This window comes from Adiantum capillus-veneris, chromosome 17, assembly GCF_014529385.1.
Source record: "Adiantum capillus-veneris isolate H3 chromosome 17, ASM1452938v2, whole genome shotgun sequence".
NCBI classification, from domain to species: domain Eukaryota; kingdom Viridiplantae; phylum Streptophyta; class Polypodiopsida; order Polypodiales; family Pteridaceae; genus Adiantum; species Adiantum capillus-veneris.
This window is the reverse complement of record NC_140947.1, coordinates 8,232,299-8,250,119: the sequence shown is the minus strand read 5'-3', so window position 1 is coordinate 8,250,119 and position 17,821 is coordinate 8,232,299. Positions and strand designations below refer to the sequence as shown.

At 46.2% G+C, this 17,821-nt stretch overlaps 1 protein-coding gene across 1 annotated transcript in view; it reads right to left on the bottom strand.

The window, feature by feature from the left end:
• LOC147436767 (uncharacterized) overlaps window positions 1-17,269 on the bottom strand; it is a 116,220-nt gene extending 98,951 nt beyond the window's left edge. Inside the window, exon 1 of the mRNA XM_086486192.1 lies at window positions 16,867-17,269. Coding sequence (XP_086342318.1) covers window positions 16,867-17,103 — 237 coding nt within the window. The 5' untranslated portion in view covers window positions 17,104-17,269. The remainder of the gene's footprint in view (window positions 1-16,866) is intronic.
• Between the last annotated feature and the right edge of the window lie 552 nt (window positions 17,270-17,821).

Below are 17,821 nucleotides of genomic sequence, written 5' to 3'. Positions count from 1 at the left end.
TTCCGTCAGTCCAATCAGTCCAGATTAGCAAGTGTTCTGGTACTTTTGTGAGTCTGTTCGCAGACCGTGCATGCCCAGGCACTTAGTATAGATACAATATCCTCTAGTTGCACACAGCATGATCATAAGCATTCCCATCAGAATCCATCATAGCCTTCAAGGGAATTTTCCAGTGTATTTTACCTATTTTCCCTATTTTTGACATTTTTCACTTATTATTTTAAGTGACTTTTGTTGGGAACTGAGTAGGGCAAATTGGGTAACATAATATATAAGCAAACCAAGGCTAGCACTATTTGGCAAAAAAGGAAGGAGAACACAGGCCACAGGCAGCAAATCCCCCCCCCCCCCGCCCCCCCTCTTAAGCAGGAGTGATTTCCTCTCAAGCAAGACCTCCCAAGCCTTGGCGTTTTCAGCAGTACCCATCGCCATAGCCTCCCCAGTGCTAACGTTTTTCATCAAGACTTCATCGCCAGACAACCTCAGCCCTGGCGTTAGCAGAAACCCCAAATCGCCACCCCTCTTGTCTAGCGTTTTCAGCATCGCCTAGCATCAGCGGTTTGACAGCCTAAAAACCAGCGATTTTCAGCCAGTAGAAATCAGCCCAAATCAGCGTTTTTGGTCCCAACAGATTTCAGCCATTAGCGTTTTTTGGACAGCAAGAAGGTCGCATCAGATTTCAGCCCATTAGCGTTTTAGAACAGCAGGGAATTTGCATCAGTTTTCAGCCTTAGCGTCGACCTCGACATAGCCTAGAATTGCATCAGTACACAGTCATCCACTTGTACGCGTTTGTGCAATCAATAGTAGACCACTCTCGCCAACGAGAGTGGGGCCTTTGGAGGAGGGTTTTACAGCGTCTATGGTGTCGTATTCTCTTCTCTCTCTCTCTCTCAATCTCATACACTTTCACACACAGTGTCCATTCACTTTGTTCGTATCCATTGCACTCTCTCATTAAGAACGGAAGGCTCTCCTTTCCATAAGAATAAAAAGGAACCTTGAGCACAGTTCGGAGCACTCATCTTGAGCAAAGTTCAAACACTCACTCCGCTGCACCTTACATTGGTATCAGAGCTTTGGCAATGTTCTGTATCACTCAAGGAAAGAACCACAGAATATTTTTTTTGCTTGTTGCGGTCGCATGAACCCAAGTTCACTTGGGCGTGTCGATTTCTAATTGTGTTTTTGAAGAGTGACAGGAATCCCAAGAAAGAAGGGCTTGTACAGCCTCCCCTTGTGCCTCTTTTCACTCATTGAGAGCGGACCGTGCACTTAGCGGCCAGCCAATCGACGTGAGGTGGGAAAAAGCAACCTTGGTGTGAGCGCAAGGCCGCCAAGGGGTGCGCCCGCGGAAAAGAGCAGAACTCGGATGAAGAGAAGATCCTTCTTTAACACAGATTGCAAGCAAAAGAAGAACCTCAAGACCCTCAAGAACCCAAGTACCCAAGACCCACAAGAACCCAAGTTCCTCTTAAGTTCACGAGAACTTAAGAACCCACAACTTCAGTGCATGGTCATCACCCGAAGCGGAATGGATACCGGGCATGAGAGTAATGGGCAAGAAAGTAGTGAAGAAGAATTTCAGTAAACAGGGAGGTTTTCCTGACCCTCCCCCTTCGCCATCTACGCCAGGAATTGCACCAAACTCCATGGAAGCTTTGGTTAAGACAATGATGGACATGATGGCAAAGCAAGAGGCGACTCGCATTGCCGCGGAGCATGACCGCCAAGACAAACAGGATGCCACGAAGCGTGACCGCCAAGACAAACACGATGCCGCGGAACGTGACCTCCAAGAAAAACAGGATCGCGATCGCGTGGCGGCCGAGGCTGGAAAGAAAAAAAAGCGGCAAGAAAGGCGACTTGGAGCAAGCTCACTTGGTGGCCGACGCAAGAAGGGAAGCGGCCGAAGAAAGAAAGGCTACTATGGAGCGTGAGCTTGCGCAAGCGCGCTTAGCGGCCGACACAAGAAGGGAAGCGGCCGAAGAAAGAAGGGCTACCTTGGAGTTAGAGGGTGAGGCCCAGAGAGAACAACGCATGAACGACTTGGTACTACATGTCCTCACCTCGAAATCCGAACCGGCCAAAGAAGTTGGTGGTTCATCAAGTGGCGCAAGCCGAGATTCGGACTCCAACAACCCCGTCACCGAGAAGTTGACGTTCAGTAAGTATGATAGTAAGATGGATGCTAGTGTTATTCATTCTTGGTTGCATCAATTTAATGCTTATTTTGAGACAACTAAGAAGACAGGAAATAGCAAAAGGTTTTGACGGCAGCTACATACCTTGCCGGTGATGACATCAATTGATACCACGCATGGCAAGAGACACAGCTAGCCGCGCACCTAGAGGAAGCCGACGGAGACGCGCCCCTTTCCTTCAATTGGGCCGACTTCCAAGACAAGCTCAAGGCGCGGTTTATGCCTCCTCAGTACCTAGCACGATTGAAAGAAGATTGGCGCAATCTCAAGCAACATGGTATGCCAGTCATGTGTTTTTCTAACCGTGTTTTGCACCTTGGCACTCAATTACGCAAATCGGATGATGAGCGCAAAGAGGCTTTTCGTTTTGGGTTAAACGAATATATCCAGTTTGATGTAGAAGTCTTTGACCCCGCAGATCTCAACAAGGCGGTAGCGATTGCTCTCTCCCAAGAGATGAAGCACAACAAGGGAAAGCCTAAGGAGAACAAGACTTCTCAAGGAACCTCTCAGAATTCTCAAAACACGCAGAATGGTAAGAATGGTAACTCTTCTAGCCCATCTTCCTCTAATGCTTTGAAAAAGAACTCTCAAAATGAATCTAAGGGTAAAGCTAAAGCACCTGCAAAACCTAAGCTAACCCCGGATGAAAAAGCTGCACAAGGAATTATAGGAGGATACATCACGGCTGAAGAACAAGTGATTTATGCTAAGGAAGGTAGATGTTTTCAATGTCACGTCAAGGGTCACATTAAGAAGGCTTGTCCTAAGACAGCCCCACCGAAAGAACCAAAGACACCCACAGCAACCACAAGCACTTTAATGAACCAAGCTGAATCTTCTCATGTCTCTGACACACACATTGATGAGTCTCTCATGAAGTGTTATGGTCATGTAAAGGGTCAGCGTTTTATCATATTGTTTGATCCAGGCAGTATGCATGATGTGATTAGTGTCTCTCTTGTTGAGAGAGCCCGTCTAGAGGTTAGTCAAAAATCTCCTCTCGAGGTTTCTGGCTTCGCTCCTGCTATGGACTCTCTCATCACGAAAGAGTGTCTTGATGTGATGCTTACAGTTCAACAAGCTGCTTTCCTTAGGAAATTTCTTGTGTCTCCTCTTTCAGGATGTGATATGCTTTTGGGCATAAGATGGTTTCGTGAGCATAACCCTCTCATTGATTGGGAGGCTAACACTCTCACTTTAAACGCCAAAATTGATTCCCCCTCATCATTCGTGCCGAGGAGGGCTTGCATTCTTTGCCTCTCATCTCTCATGTGCAGGTAAAGCGTGAATTATGACGAGGAGCGCAAGCGGCATTCATCTATGCTGCTCCAGTTTCCCAAAGCATTCAGGCTCCAGCTAAGTATTTAGATTTGTTTACCAAGTTTAAATATCTCTTTTTGCAGGATGATCTTCCACCTCGTCTCCCACCCGAGCGGCCGTAGGACCATTGCATCGAGCTTATGGAGGGGGCACAGCCTGTCAGTAAGGCTCCCTATCGTTTGAACAAGACACAGGAGGAAGAGTTAGAGCGACAACTCACGGAGTTGGTGGCTAGAGGATTCATACGTCCTAGTGTAAGTCCTTTTGCTGCTCCTATTTTGTTTGTTCGCAAGAAGGATGGTTCGTCTCGTTTATGTGTTGATTACAAGGCATTAAACAAGATGATCGTCAAGAACAAGTTTCCAATGCCTCGCATTGAGTATATCCTTGATAGGCTCAATGGGGCAAAGGTTTTCAGCAAGCTCGATCTCAAGAGTGGATACCATCAGGTACGGGTATTCAAAGGCGACATCTTCAAAACCGCCTTTCGCACCGAGCGAGGGCAATGGGAGTATATTGTTATGCCTTTTGGATTGACAGGTGCCGTGGGTACATTTAATCGTCTCATGGTAGGTCGTTTCGGCGATATGGTCGGTGTATGTGTGTTCATCTTTTTGGATGATATTCTCATTTTTTCTACATCGTGGAACAACATGAAAGGGATGTCGAAAGGGTACTAACCCGTTTGGATGAGTGTCAGTTGTACATTGCAACTAAGAAGTCTGAATTTTTTCGTACTAAAGTCACTTATCTGGATTATATCATTTCTGCAGAAGGCATCAAGCTAGATCCCGCGAAGGTGGAACAAGTTCGTAATTGGGATTTGCCCAAAACTGCATATGATGTGCGTTCTTTTCTTGGGTTATGTCAAGCATATAGTTCGCACATAGAGAATTTTGCACGCATTGTTGCACCTATGACTGATGTTTTGAAAGGGGATCAAGACTCGTCGTCAGCACGTAGACTTGCCCGAAGCAGCCATTGAGGCTTTCGCAGCTCTCAAGGTTGCGGTGTGACAGAAGCACCGTGTTTTATCCTTGCCTCTTGGCATGATCCCTTTGAGGTATGGACGGATGTCACCAATGTCGCCATAGGCGTTGTGCTTCAGCAACATGGTCGTCCAGTAGCTTTCCTTAGCCGGAAGCTCAATAGTGCGGAAAAGAAATAATAAAGAACTTTTGTCTGTCATTCACTCTCTTAAGCATTGAAAGCATTTTCTTTATGGTAGAGAGTTTACAGTACCCACAGATCATCAAGCCCTCAAGTGGCTTCAGTCTATGTCTAGTGCACATTGGAGTGATCGCCAAGCACGGTGGTCACAATTTTTTGAGCAATTTGGAGGTTTGATTGAGTATGTGACTTGTTAGATGCAGCGGAATGAATGTTGTATTTTCTCAAGATTAGTAATCTTTATTGCTCAAGGTTCCTTTTAGTTCTTTAGGGAAAGAGAGAGCTTTCCGTCTTGTAGAGTGCTGTGGTCACGAACAAAGTGAGTGGATTGTGCATGCAAATGAATGAGACTGAGACAAGGAGAGAGAAGAGATACGACACCGAGAGGTTTGTAAAACCCTCCTCCGAAGGCCCCACTCTCGTCGGCGAGAGTGGTCTACTTTGATTGCACAAAGGTGTACAATGCGTATGCAATGGACTGTGCAACTTGGTCTATGCCGATGACGATGACGACGACGACGACGATGATGGCTGAAATCTGAGATCTTCTAATCGCTGAATTTCGGGACTGTTTCGGTGGCTGAAAATGACTGTTTTGGCTGCGTTTTCTTGGCTGAAAAATGAGGTTTCTTAGGGCTGAAAATTGATGGTCTTTACGGGCTGAATCTGCTACACTTTAGGTGAATGATGCCGGTCTTAATTTGCTGCTGAAATCCAAAAACGCCAGGGGCTGAAATTGGTCCTTCTATCGTCGGGGTTCTACCGGTCTTAATTTGCTGCTGAAATCCAAAAACGCCAGGGGCTGAAATTGGTCCTTCTATCGTCGGGGTTCTACAAATGCAAAAACGCTAGGCTGATCTGCTGTGTCGTGATGACCCCGGGGCTGATTTGCTGTGCACAAATCGCCAAGGCTGATCTGATGCAAAAACGCTAGGTCTTCTATGGAGAAAACGCCAAAGTAGTCGCGGGGGTTGGTCTTGCTGAGAAGTTGCCTGTTGAGCAAGGTGCTCCTGCTGCCTCTTCTGCCAGAAAGTGCTAACTTGGGTTTGCTTATATATTAACTTAGCAAAATTACCCTACCTACTTTTGTTGGAAAGTCACTTAAAAATAAAAAGTGAAAATACCAATAAATAGGAAAATAGGCTAAATGCACTGGAAAATTCCCCTAACTGATGCAAATGGATTCTGATGGGAATTCCGATGATCATGCTGTGTGCAACCGGAGAATATGCATCTATGCTAAGTGACTGGGCATGCACGGTCTACGAATAGACTCACAAAAGTGCTAGATCACTGCTAATCTAACTTGATCAGACTGACTGAACCCTGCTGTGGTGTAGCTTGTCCACGGACACATAGGGTTGGGATGTGTCACGTGACATCCCCTCCTTTTCAAAGTGAGGTACTGGTACCGAACTGTATGGCGTCGAGGGAGATCGCCAACAGCATCCGGAATCCTGGAAGGGACTCTTCGCCAGCCCACTCTGATGTGTGGGTCGTGCGGTACTTGAACTTCATAAAGGTCTGCAATGCTTGCTTCTTTGGGCCACGCCGAAAGCGACACAAAGTCTTCTGAATCTCCTTCCTTGCTTCAAGTTCGTCTAGAGATCTGCTTCTTTCGTCTTCAAGAATCTCCATGGCTGAAAATTCCTAAAACAATCTCCAACACAAAACCATGAACATACCTATTCCATGTAAAGTGAAGGAAAAAAATCTTGTCTTCTCTAAAGACTGTGTATGCAATGTTGATGAACATAGAGACGGAGTGACAACCCATTCATCAAACACATGCAAACAATGAGATCGAATCTTTTCTGTTTGATCGAGATCAATCAACTGTGGCAAATCACAATGGAAATGCCCATGCTTGGTGCTCATACAATCATGTGCTCTTTCGAAAACTGTGTCATGCCAAGGAAGAGACATGGAATGTGACTTCCTTACATACAAACTTTTCAACTTTTCATGAACAATCCACATACATTCGTGCTCATCCATGAGAGAAACGTGCTCAACATACCATATGTCATGCCTAGGAAAAGGGATCACATAACAATGTTGACTAAAATACAGGAAACCTTCACGAATGAAACATTCGAACAATGCGTGCATATCAATCATGCGAACACATAATACTTCCTGTGATGGTTCTTTGGACCAAGGCTCGAAAGCCAAGATCGGTTCTTCGGGATCTATCGCATCTTCTTGTGGGGGATCTGTAGACCTCGACTCGAAAGCCAAGATCGATTCTTGGTGATTGAGCGAATCTACAACGAGGTTAGCTTCGCGAGAAAAAGCATCGACTAACACATCATTCTTGTGAACAATCACATCTTCTTCATGCAACTCATCATGCTTGTCATTGTCATCCAAATCATTATGCAAATCATTGGCATCCAAATCATCATGCTTCTCATCATCATGCAAATCATTATCAATCAAATCATCATCATGCTTCACATAATCATGCAAATCCTGTGTATCCTCCTTTCCGTGACTCTGTGCAAAGTACGCCTGTACTTGAGAAAAAAGTCGCAAGAACTCTTTGTTTTGTCGGTCGCTCTGTTCTTGTAGTGCTTTTATTTCTACTCTGCTTTCTGCGTGTCTGCGCTCCATTTCTGCTTCTCTTGCTTTGGCTACCAAGCATGCTTGATCGCTCTTACGTGCTATGGCTGCCATTCTTTCTTGGGACTGACGCTCTATGGCTGCCATCTTTTCTTCGTAGTCACGCTCTATTTCTGCTTTTCGTTTGGCATTTCTTGCTTTGCGTTGTAAAGTCTGTTCCATAAACAACAGTTCCAACTCCTCCATTGGAGTTAGTGCAATCAGTGTTGTAGATGGGGAAGGGTCAGAAAAACCTCCTGGTGGGGAAAATTCTTCTTCGCCTCTCTCATGCTCATCACTTCCAAGCGAAGTATCCAATCCGCTTCGAGTGATGATCATTCTGCAATCGTAGGTTCTTGTGGGTTCTTGGGTGGTCTTGGGTTCTTAAGTCCACGAGGAACTTGGGTTCTTACGGGTCTTGGGTTCTTAAGTTCACGAGGAACGTGGGTTCTTGGGGGTCTTGGTTCTTGAGGTCCTTGATTCGTGAGAATCTTGGGTTCTTGAGGATCTTTGAGGTTCTTGAGGTTTTCTTTCGCTCGCAAATCGCGTTGGAGAAGGATCTTCTCTTCACCCGAGTTCTACTCCTTTCTGCGGATGCACCCCTTGGCGGCCTTGCGCTCACACCAAGGTTGCTTTTTCCCACCTCACGTCGATTGGCCGGCCGCTAAGTGCACGGTCCGCTCTCAATGAGTGAAAAGAGACACAAGGGGAGGCTGGACAAGCCCTTCTTTATTGGAATTCCTGTCACTCTTCAACAAAACACGATTAGGAATCGCCACACCCAAAGTAAACTTGGATTCGTGCGATCACAAGCAAACAAATTCTTGTGGTTCTTTCCTTGAGTAATGCAGAACACTTCCAAAGCTCTAATACCAATGTTAGGTGCAGCAGAATGAATGTTGTATTTTCTCAAGATTAGTGATCTTTATTGCCCAAGGTTCCTTTTAGTTCTTTAGGGAAAGAGAGAGCTTTCCGTCTTGTAGAGTGTTGTGGTCACGAACAAAGTGAGTGGATTGTGCGTGCAAATGAATGAGACTGAGACAAGGAGAGGGAAGAGATACGACACCAAGAGGTTTGTAAAACCCTCCTCCGAAGGCCCCACTCTCGTCGGCGAGAGTGGTCTACTTTGATTGCACAAAGGTGTACAATGCGTATGCAATGGACTATGCAACTTGGTCTATGCCGATGACGATGACGATGACGACGACGACGACGACGATGGCTGAAATCTGAGATCTTCCAATCGCTGAATTTCGGGACTGTTTCGGTGGCTGAAGATGACTGTTTTGGCTGCGTTTTCTTGGCTGAAAAATGAGGTTTCTTAGGGCTGAAAACTGATGGTCTTTACGGGCTGAATCTGCTACACTTTAGGTGAATGATGCCGGTCTTAATTTGCTGCTGAAATCCAAAAACGCCAGGGGCTGAAATTGGTCCTTCTATCGTCGGGGTTCTACAAATGCAAAAACGCTAGGCTGATCTGCTGTGTCGTGATGACGCCGGGGCCGATCTGCTGTGCACAAATCGCCAAGGCTGATCTGATGCAAAAACGCTAGGTCTTCTGTGGAGAAAACGCCAGAGTAGTCGCGGGGGTTGGTCTTGCTGAGAAGTTGCCTGTTGAGCAAGGTGCTCCTGCTGCCTCTTCTGCCAGAAAGTGCTAACTTGGGTTTGCTTATATATTAACTTAGCAAAATTGCCCTACCTACTTTTGTTGGAAAGTCACTTAAAAATAAAAAGTGAAAATACCAATAAATAGGAAAATAGGCTAAATGCACTGGAAAATTCCCCTAACTGATGCGAATGGATTCTGATGGGAATTCTAATGATCATACTGTGTGCAACCGGAGGATATGCATCTATGCTAAGTGACTGGGCATGCACGGTCTACGAATAGACTCACAAAAGTGCCAGATCACTGCTAATCTAACTTGATCAGACTGACTGAACCCTGCTGTGGTGTAGCTTGTCCACGGACACATAGGGTTGGGATGTGTCACGTGACATGACTGGCAAAGCTAACCTTGTTGCAGATGCGTTGAGTCGCAAAGGACAGATTTTGGCTCTTGAGTCAAGATCAACATTTTCTATACAGGGTGTGTCTTTCGACAGCATGAAGAATCAGTATGTGGATTCCGAGTTTGGTAAGCATTGGTTGCAGGCTCTTGCTTCCCAAAGGCCTAGCAACTATCTCATTCGTGATGGTTTGTTGTATTTTCGTCAACGTTTATGTGTGTTGCCCTCTCTCAGGCCAACCATATTGCATGATGCACATGATTCTCTCACGGGTGGGCACAGGGGAATGAACACCATTTTGGAAAAATTTGAAAGATTCTTTTATTGGCCTAAAATGCGAAAGGATGTGTTTCGTTATGTCACTCAATGCACTATGGGTCAAAAGGTAAAAGCTCCTCGGGGTAAGCAGCAAGGCCTCTTGCTTCCGCTGCCTATTCCCGATGAACCTTTTCAAGATATTTCCATGGATTTTGTGACTAACCTTCCACCAAGTTTGCATTCAAGGAACACTCAATGTTAAACAATTGTTGATCGTTCAGCAAGTTTTGCATGTTGATTCCTTGTAAAGCCACAGTCACTGCACAAGATGTAGCACGGTTGTTTATTAAGCATTGGTACCCCCTCTGTGGTTTGCAAAAATCAATTGTTTCAGATAGGGATGTTAAGTTCACATCATTTTTTGGCGCACACTCTTTGAAAATTTTGGCACTAAGTTGAATTTTTCATCGGCTTTTCATCCACAATTAGATGGTCAGACAGAGATTTACAATCAATTGGCTTTTGATGTGTTAAAGTCATATGTGCATGATCAGCAGTCTCGGTGGGAGCTCTATCTCCCATTGGTTCAGGCTAACTCTTTTTCGTCTGCCATTGGTCGAACTCCGTATGAGACAACTTTTGGCCGTCCGTTCCAGTCACTTTTGACTCGCTCTATCAGTCAAATGCCTGATGCCAATGTTGAAAGTCAATCATTGGATGAGATCTCTGAGAGTGTGAAGCTTCGGCTAAGCAACGCTAAGGAATCTTATTCACGACAGGCTAATAAGCATCGTCGGGATGTTTCGATCAAGATAGGGGATTGGCTGTATTTAAGAATCATGAAGCAACGTCTTAAGCAAGTTGGAAAGAAGTGTCCCAAGTTGTCTTTTCGTATGTATGGTCCATTTCCAGTCATTCAAAAGATAAATGAGGTTTCAATGAAATTACAGTTGCCTAACTCGTGGTCAATGCACAACATTTTCCATGTTTCTTGGTTGAAAGAGTTTCAGGGAACACCTCCAAAGGACATTTCGGAAGAAGAAGAACCGGAGATCATCGATGAAGCTGAAGTCATGAAGCCGAAGCAGGTGTTGTTGCATCGGTTTCGACATGGTTCGAAGCAAGTGAGACAATACTTTTTGAAAGTTCAAGGATCGAGGGACCCACGAAGCGGTGTGGATCGACGAAGATGTCACGTGACACATCCAACCCTATGTGTCCGTGGACAAGCTACAGCATGATCAGGGTTCAGTCAGTCCAGTCAATCTAGATTAGAAGTGGTCTGGCACTTTTTGTGAGTCTATTCGTAGACCGTGCATGCCTAGTCACTTAGTGTAGATGCATATCCTCTGGTTGCACACAGCATGATCATAAGCATTCTCAGAATCAGTCAGGGAAAATTTCCAGTGATTTTAGCCTATTTTCCCTATTTTTGACATTTTTCACTTATTAATTTAAGTGACTTTCCAACAAAAGTAGGTAGGGCAATTTGGGTAAGAAAACATATAAGCAAACCAAAGTTAGCACTAAATGGCAGAAGAGGCAACAGGAGCCAAGCTGAACAGGCAACTTCTCAGCAAGACCCCTTGGTGGACTTTCCCTCCAAGCAGCAGATTCCCCCCATGCTAGCGTTTTCTTCAACAAGCCTTACCTAGCGTTTTGCATAAGCAAGGATCGCCAACAGAAGCAAGCAACATCCCTTAGCGTTTTCACTCAACACCATCGCCAGAAGACCCCAGTGCATAGCGTTTTTGCATCAACATCCTCGCCAACAGACCCAACCAGCTAGCGATTTTTAGGAACCTTCTCTAGCGTTTTTCACAAACACACCAGCCTAGCGTTTTTGAAGATCCCATCGGTTGCAGACATCGCCATTTTCAGCAATAGAAGACCGGCAAGATTCAGCCCTAAGAAGGTAGCAAATTCAGCCCGGAAAGACCATCTGTTTTCAGCCTTAAAAAACCTCTGTTTTCAGCCCTAAACCTGCAGATTTTCAGCGACAGACCCCCACCGAAAACAGCCCCCAAATCAGCGTTTTTGGACCTGCAGCAGATTTCAGCCCATAGCGTTTTTGGACAGCAGTAAAAAAATTGCAGATTTCAGCCCTTAGGTCGACTTCGTTATCCCCATCGTCATCGCCGACATAGCCTAGACTTGCATCAGTCACATGCATTCCCATTGTACCAGTTTGTGCAATCATAAGTAGACCACTCTCGCCGACAAGAACAGGGCCTTCGAAGGAGGGTTTTACAACGTCTTTGGTGTCCTATCTCTCTATCTCTCAGTCTCATTCACTTGCACGCATAGTGTCAGCTCACTTTGTTTGTGATCATAGCACTCTCTCATTAAGAACGGAAGGCTCTACCTTCCATAAGAACAAAAGGAACCTTGAGCACAGTTCGGAGCACTCATCTTGAGCAAAGCGCAAACATTCATTCCGCTGCACCTTACAGAAAAGTTTTTCAAGGACTATCCAGAGTTGTTGGCCAACTACAAGGAAGCCATGCAGCTCGGTACCAGTACCTCACTTTAAAAAGGAGGGGATGTCACGTGACACATCCAACCCTATGTGTCCGTAGACAAGCTACTTCATAAAAAGGGTTCCGTCAGTCTAGTCAGTCTAGATTAGCAAGTGTTGCGACACTTTTGTGAGTCTGTTCGCAGACCCTGCATGCCCAAGCACTTAGTATAGATGCATATCCTCTGGTTGCACACAGCATGATCATAAGCATTCCCATCAGAATCCTTCAGGGGAATTTTCCAGTGTATTTTACCTATTTTCCCTATTTTTGACATTTTCCACTTATTATTTTAAGTGACTTTTGTTGGGAACTGAGTAGGGCAAATTGGGTAAGATAACATATAAGCAAACCAAGGCTAGCACTATTTGGCAGAAAAGGAAGGAGAACACAGGCCACAGGCAGCCAGTTCCCCCCCCTCTCTCAAGCATGATATCCTCCCTTGGATGGTGATTTCCTCTCAAGCAAGACCTCCCAAGCCTTGGCGTTTTCAGCAGTACCCATCGCCATAGCCTCCCTAGTGCTAGCGTTTTTCATCAAGACTTCATCGCCAGACAACCTCAGCCCTAGCGTTAGCAAAAACCCCAAATCGCCCCCCCTCTTGTCTAGCGTTTTCAGCATCGCCTAGCATCAGCGGTTTCAGCGGTTTGACAGCCTAAAAACCAGCGATTTTCAGCCAGCAGAAATCAGCCCAAATCAGCGTTTTTGGTCCTAGCAGATTTCAGCCATTAGCATTTTTTGGACAGCAGGAAGGTCGCATCAGGTTTCAGCCCATTAGCGTTTTGGGACGGCACGGAATTTGCATCAGTTTTCAGCCTTAGCGTCGACCTCGACATAGCCTAGAATTGCATCAGTTCACAGTCATCCACTTGTACGAGTTTGTGCAATCAATAGTAGACCACTCTCGCCAACGAGAGTGGGGCCTTCGGAGGAGGGTTTTACGTCGTCTGGTGTCGTATTCTCTTCTCTCTCTATCTCTCAGTCTCATACACTTTCACACACAGTGTCCATTCACTTTGTTCGTTTCCATTGCACTCTCTCATTAAGAACGGAAGGCTCTCCCTTCCATAAGAATAAAAAGGAACCTTGAGCACAGTTCAGAGCACTCATCTTGAGCGAAGTTCAAACACTCAGTCCGTTGCACCTTCCATCACTTCCTAAGCTAGGCTAACTGATTGAACTCAACCCATGTCGTGAAGCAGCTTGTCCACGTGCGCATAGGGTTAGATGTGTCATGTGACACATTCACCTTGTTGTGATCATTTGCACTCTCTCACTAAAGGAACGGAAGGCTCTCCCTTTCGTAAGTAAAAGGAACCCTTGAGCACAGTTCGGAGCACCTCTTGAGCAAAGTTCAACATTCACTTCCGCTGCACCTTACATTGGTATCACAGCTTTTGCAGTGTTCTTTATCACTCAAGGAAAGAACCACAAGAAATTTTTTTGCTTGTTGCGGTCGCACGTAACCCAAGTCCACTTGGGCGTGTCAATTCCTGATCATGTTTTTGAAGAGTGACAGGTAACCCAAGAAAGAAGGGCTTGGCCAGCCTCCCCTTGTTCCTCTCACTCATTGAGAGCGTACCCTGCACTTAGCGGCCGGCCAATCGACGTGAGGTGGGAAAAAGCAACCTTGGTGTGAGCGCAAGGCCGCCAAGGGGTGCGCCCGCAGGGAAGAGTCGAGCTCACGTAAGAGAAAAGCCTTCTCTGACACAAGTTGCAAACTAATGAAGAACCTCAAGAACTCAAGAACTTCAAGGACTCAAGAACCTCAAGAACCTTAGTGCCTCGTGAACTTAAGCACCCAAGCTCTCAGTGTATGATCATCACCCGAAGTGGATTGGATACTTTGCATGGAGGTGATGAGCATGGAAGTGGCGAAGAAGAATTTTCCCCACCAGGAGGTTTTTCCGACCCTCCGCCTTCTCTATCTACGCCACGGTTTGCATCAAATCGTATGGAGGCTTTGATCAAGACGACGATGGACATCATGCTACAACAAGAGGCGCAACGCGCCGCCTTGGATCGCAAGCGTGATCAAGCGCGCTTGGCGGCCAAGGAAAGAAAGGCAATCTTGGATCGCAAGCGTGAGCAAGCATGCTTGGCGGCCGAAGACAGAAGGGTAGCCTTGGAGCGTGAGCTTGAGCAAGCACGCTAGGCGGCCGAAGAAAGACGAGCGACCTTGGAGTTAGAGCGTGAGGCGAAGAGAGACCAACGCATGCAAGAGTTGGTCCTACAGGTACTCACCTCGAAGCCCGAGCCGGTCAAAGATGTTGATAGTTCATCAAGTAGCACAAGCAGAGATTCGCACTCCAACAACCCCCTCACTGAGAAGTTGACGTTCAGTAAGTATGACCGTAAGATAGATGCTACTATTATTCATTCTTGGTTGCATCAACTTAAAGCTTACTTTGCGACAACTAAGAAGACAAAAAATAGCAAGGTTTTGACGACAGACATGTACCTTGCCAATGATACCATTAATTGGTACCACGCATGGCAAGCGGCACAGTGGACCGCACACCTAGAGGAAGCCCAAGAAGGCAGGCCCCTTTCCTTCAATTGGGCCGACTTCCAAGATACGCTCAAGGCACGCTTTATGCCACCTCAGTACCTAGCACAGTTGAGAGACGATTGGTGCGGTCTCAAGCAAAATGCTATGCCAGTCATGTCTTTTTCTAACCGTGTTTTGCAGCTCGGCACCCAATTACGCAAATCGGATCATGAGCGCAAAGAGGTATTTCTTTTCGGGTTGGACGAATATATCGAGTTTGATGTAGAAGTCTTCGACCCCGTAGATCTCAACAAGGCGGTAGCAATTGGTCTCGCACAAGAGAGAAAGCACAACAAAGGAAAGCCCAAGGAGAACAAGTCTTCTCACAGTACCTCTCAGACTCCTCAGAACGGTAAGAATGGTAACTCTTCTAGCCAATCTTCCTCTAGTCCTTCGGAAAAGAACTCTCAAAATGAATCTAAGGGTAAAGCTAAAACACCTGCTAAACCTAAGCTAACCCCGGAAGAAAAAGGCACAAAAGAATTATAGGAGGATACATAACTGCAGAAGAACAAGTCATTTATGCGAAGAAAGGTCGTCGTTATCAATGTCACGTCCAAGATCATATAAAGAGCACATGTCTTAAGCACCCATCCAACGAACCTAAGAACCCACAGAACTCACATCCTCTATAAATGCCATAAATGAGAACACTTGCGTGCCCCAAGTTTCTCATGATCCTCTCATTGATGAGTCTCTCATGAAGTGTTATGGTCATGTGAATGGTCAACACATGGTGGTCTTGTTTGATTCTGGTAGTATGCATGATGTGATTGGTGACTCTCTTGTCGATAGAGCCCGCTCCACACACAAGACCATATGCGCATGTGGGCAGACTGAAAGGCAGTGGCTAACAGTCCCATTACATGTAAGGTGGAGCGTGAACAAGTCCATTCATAATTTCATAGCCAACATTGCCAACCCATGTCTCCACTAGCAAACCAGCAAGAACCATCAACCACATAAAGGATACACTGCCTGATTCACAAAACCAAAGGAAGGAGCAAACTCATCAACAATGAACTTTACATCCAGAGAATTTGACCACTCAATAAGGGATGCTGCAAGCTCTCTATCCCAACCAACCCAATCAAAGTGAGTCCCAAGTCACAAAAAGAGGGTTCCATATCAATGACTGATGTCAAATTCCTCTAAGGTCCGAGGTAGCTGTCGAACTAGGCCTTTCCTCATTTTCACCCAAATCCTCTACAAACAACGAATGAAGGGTGAGCAGTGAGAAAAGGACAATGGGGCGTCTATAAATATGTATTTGCCTTAGCAACGCCTTCAGCATGCATCCACGCACCACATCTTTGTCTCTTTGTCCCCTATGATCACTCCCTTTGGCAGATTGCCCTCTCTCTCCCCTTACATTTTCTATCTTTGCAAGTTGGGACTAGGTGACAGAGGATGTACGAGCCAGTTTTGTCTCCTGGTGACGTGATGTCTTTGGGTTGCCTACCCATTCCTTGCAAAAGATCTACACCAACGTGCGATTGCCCATTGCTTCTGGCTGATTCAAAGAGAGATCTACAGCAAGACGTTCGAGGCAAGGTGGCTATCCATTTGTAGAGTAGGGTTGTCATCATTGATTGCTGCCCCATTCATCATCCAATTCGAGTTTTTTGCTGCCATTTTGACGAGTTCTTTCTTTCTCTATCTTGCGACCCCCTCTATCTTTCTTTCCCTCCTATTGTAGGCAGACTCTTGGATGGTTTTGTTTGGCTGAAGGCAAAGGAGACACGGGCTTTTGTAGAGAGGTAGACAGTAACACCAACGGGCTCCCACGTAGAGAGGTAGACAGTAACACCAACGGGCTCCCACCGAGAGTTGGTTGGCTGTCCATTGAGAATATTGTTTCCAACTTGCAGCCTGTTTTGCCTCACCCACAGGCATCCTCCACTGTCACTTCTTACAATTTTGTGGCATTTGGGCCAAATCTCACACTGATGGCATGGCATTCAGTGTGCCATGTGCCACTGAGTTGTTGCTGGGGAAGAGTTGGCAAATCGCCCACCTCCTCATACGATTGCTTCAAAAAACAAGTTGCAGAATCCTGAATTATGCACTTGTTTTTAGTGGGTTTGGCATCCCGACATGCGGCAAAATCCTGGGCATTCGCAGCTTGACATTTTTGAATACCCGTGGGAAAATCTTATGGCATAAGCCACAGCTAACAAACTGGAGCCTACATCACCTCTTTCATAGGAAGAGTCGAGAAAAGAACCTGAAACAAGCGCTGCTGAAGCTCAAACACGGAAGGACGACGGTCATCCTGCTTGCAAGGAGTCTGAGGTGCACCTCGTCTCAACGTGTGAGACAGAGGAGGAGGCCGAGCAGGGGAGGGTAAGCAAGGCAGGGGAGTAGCAGAGACCGAACGTCGAGCCGCAATGGCCTGCTCCTCTGATTGCACCAGCTTGTCCAGCAGCTCCAGGTCCCATTCTTCCTCATCTTCAAAGTTCATCTCATTCTTTCAAGCGCGATCGCGTGCGTGTGCTGTGTGTGTGTGTGTGTGTGTGTGAGAGAGAGAGAGAGAGAGAGAGAGAGTGCGTGTGCGCGCGCGAGCGCGCCGCTAGAATTTTTATTACGTTGCTGGGCTCGGCAGAAAGCGAGGATTAGGCATAAACTATGATAGTGTACCTTGACATGGACGAGGGTTGTAATAAGCAAGAACATAGCAACCCTGCAAAATAGCATATGCACGAGCAATCAAACATGCAAACCTTGAGAAGCGAGTGCAGCACATTGTTTCATGAGGTGCGTGAGCTGGAGGGGGGGGGGGGGGGGAAGAGAGATTTCATTATCATGCGTGGAGCTGATAAGTGACTCTCGATGCTCACGAATTATAGAAACGAGTGTCGCAATTGAGAGTTCACATCGTGAGGAGTGTGTGAGGGAGAGCACATGGCTGAAAATGTGGAGAAAGCAAGCTCTTATGTGATCAAATTTTGAGCACTCAAGTAGCGTGAGGTGCGCAGACTCGTAACTTTCTAGGGGCATTATGTGCATAGTCGATGAGACTGCTCTCAGGTGCTCCAATGTCGTGTCTCGCATCGTAGAGAACGAGGGATGAGATAGATAGAAACGATATTGTAATTCGCACTTAGGGGGATGGGCTCGAGCATATAAAGGTGGGTGTGGTTCCCTTGTTCGAAGAACAAGATGGTTTTGTAGTTACAGGC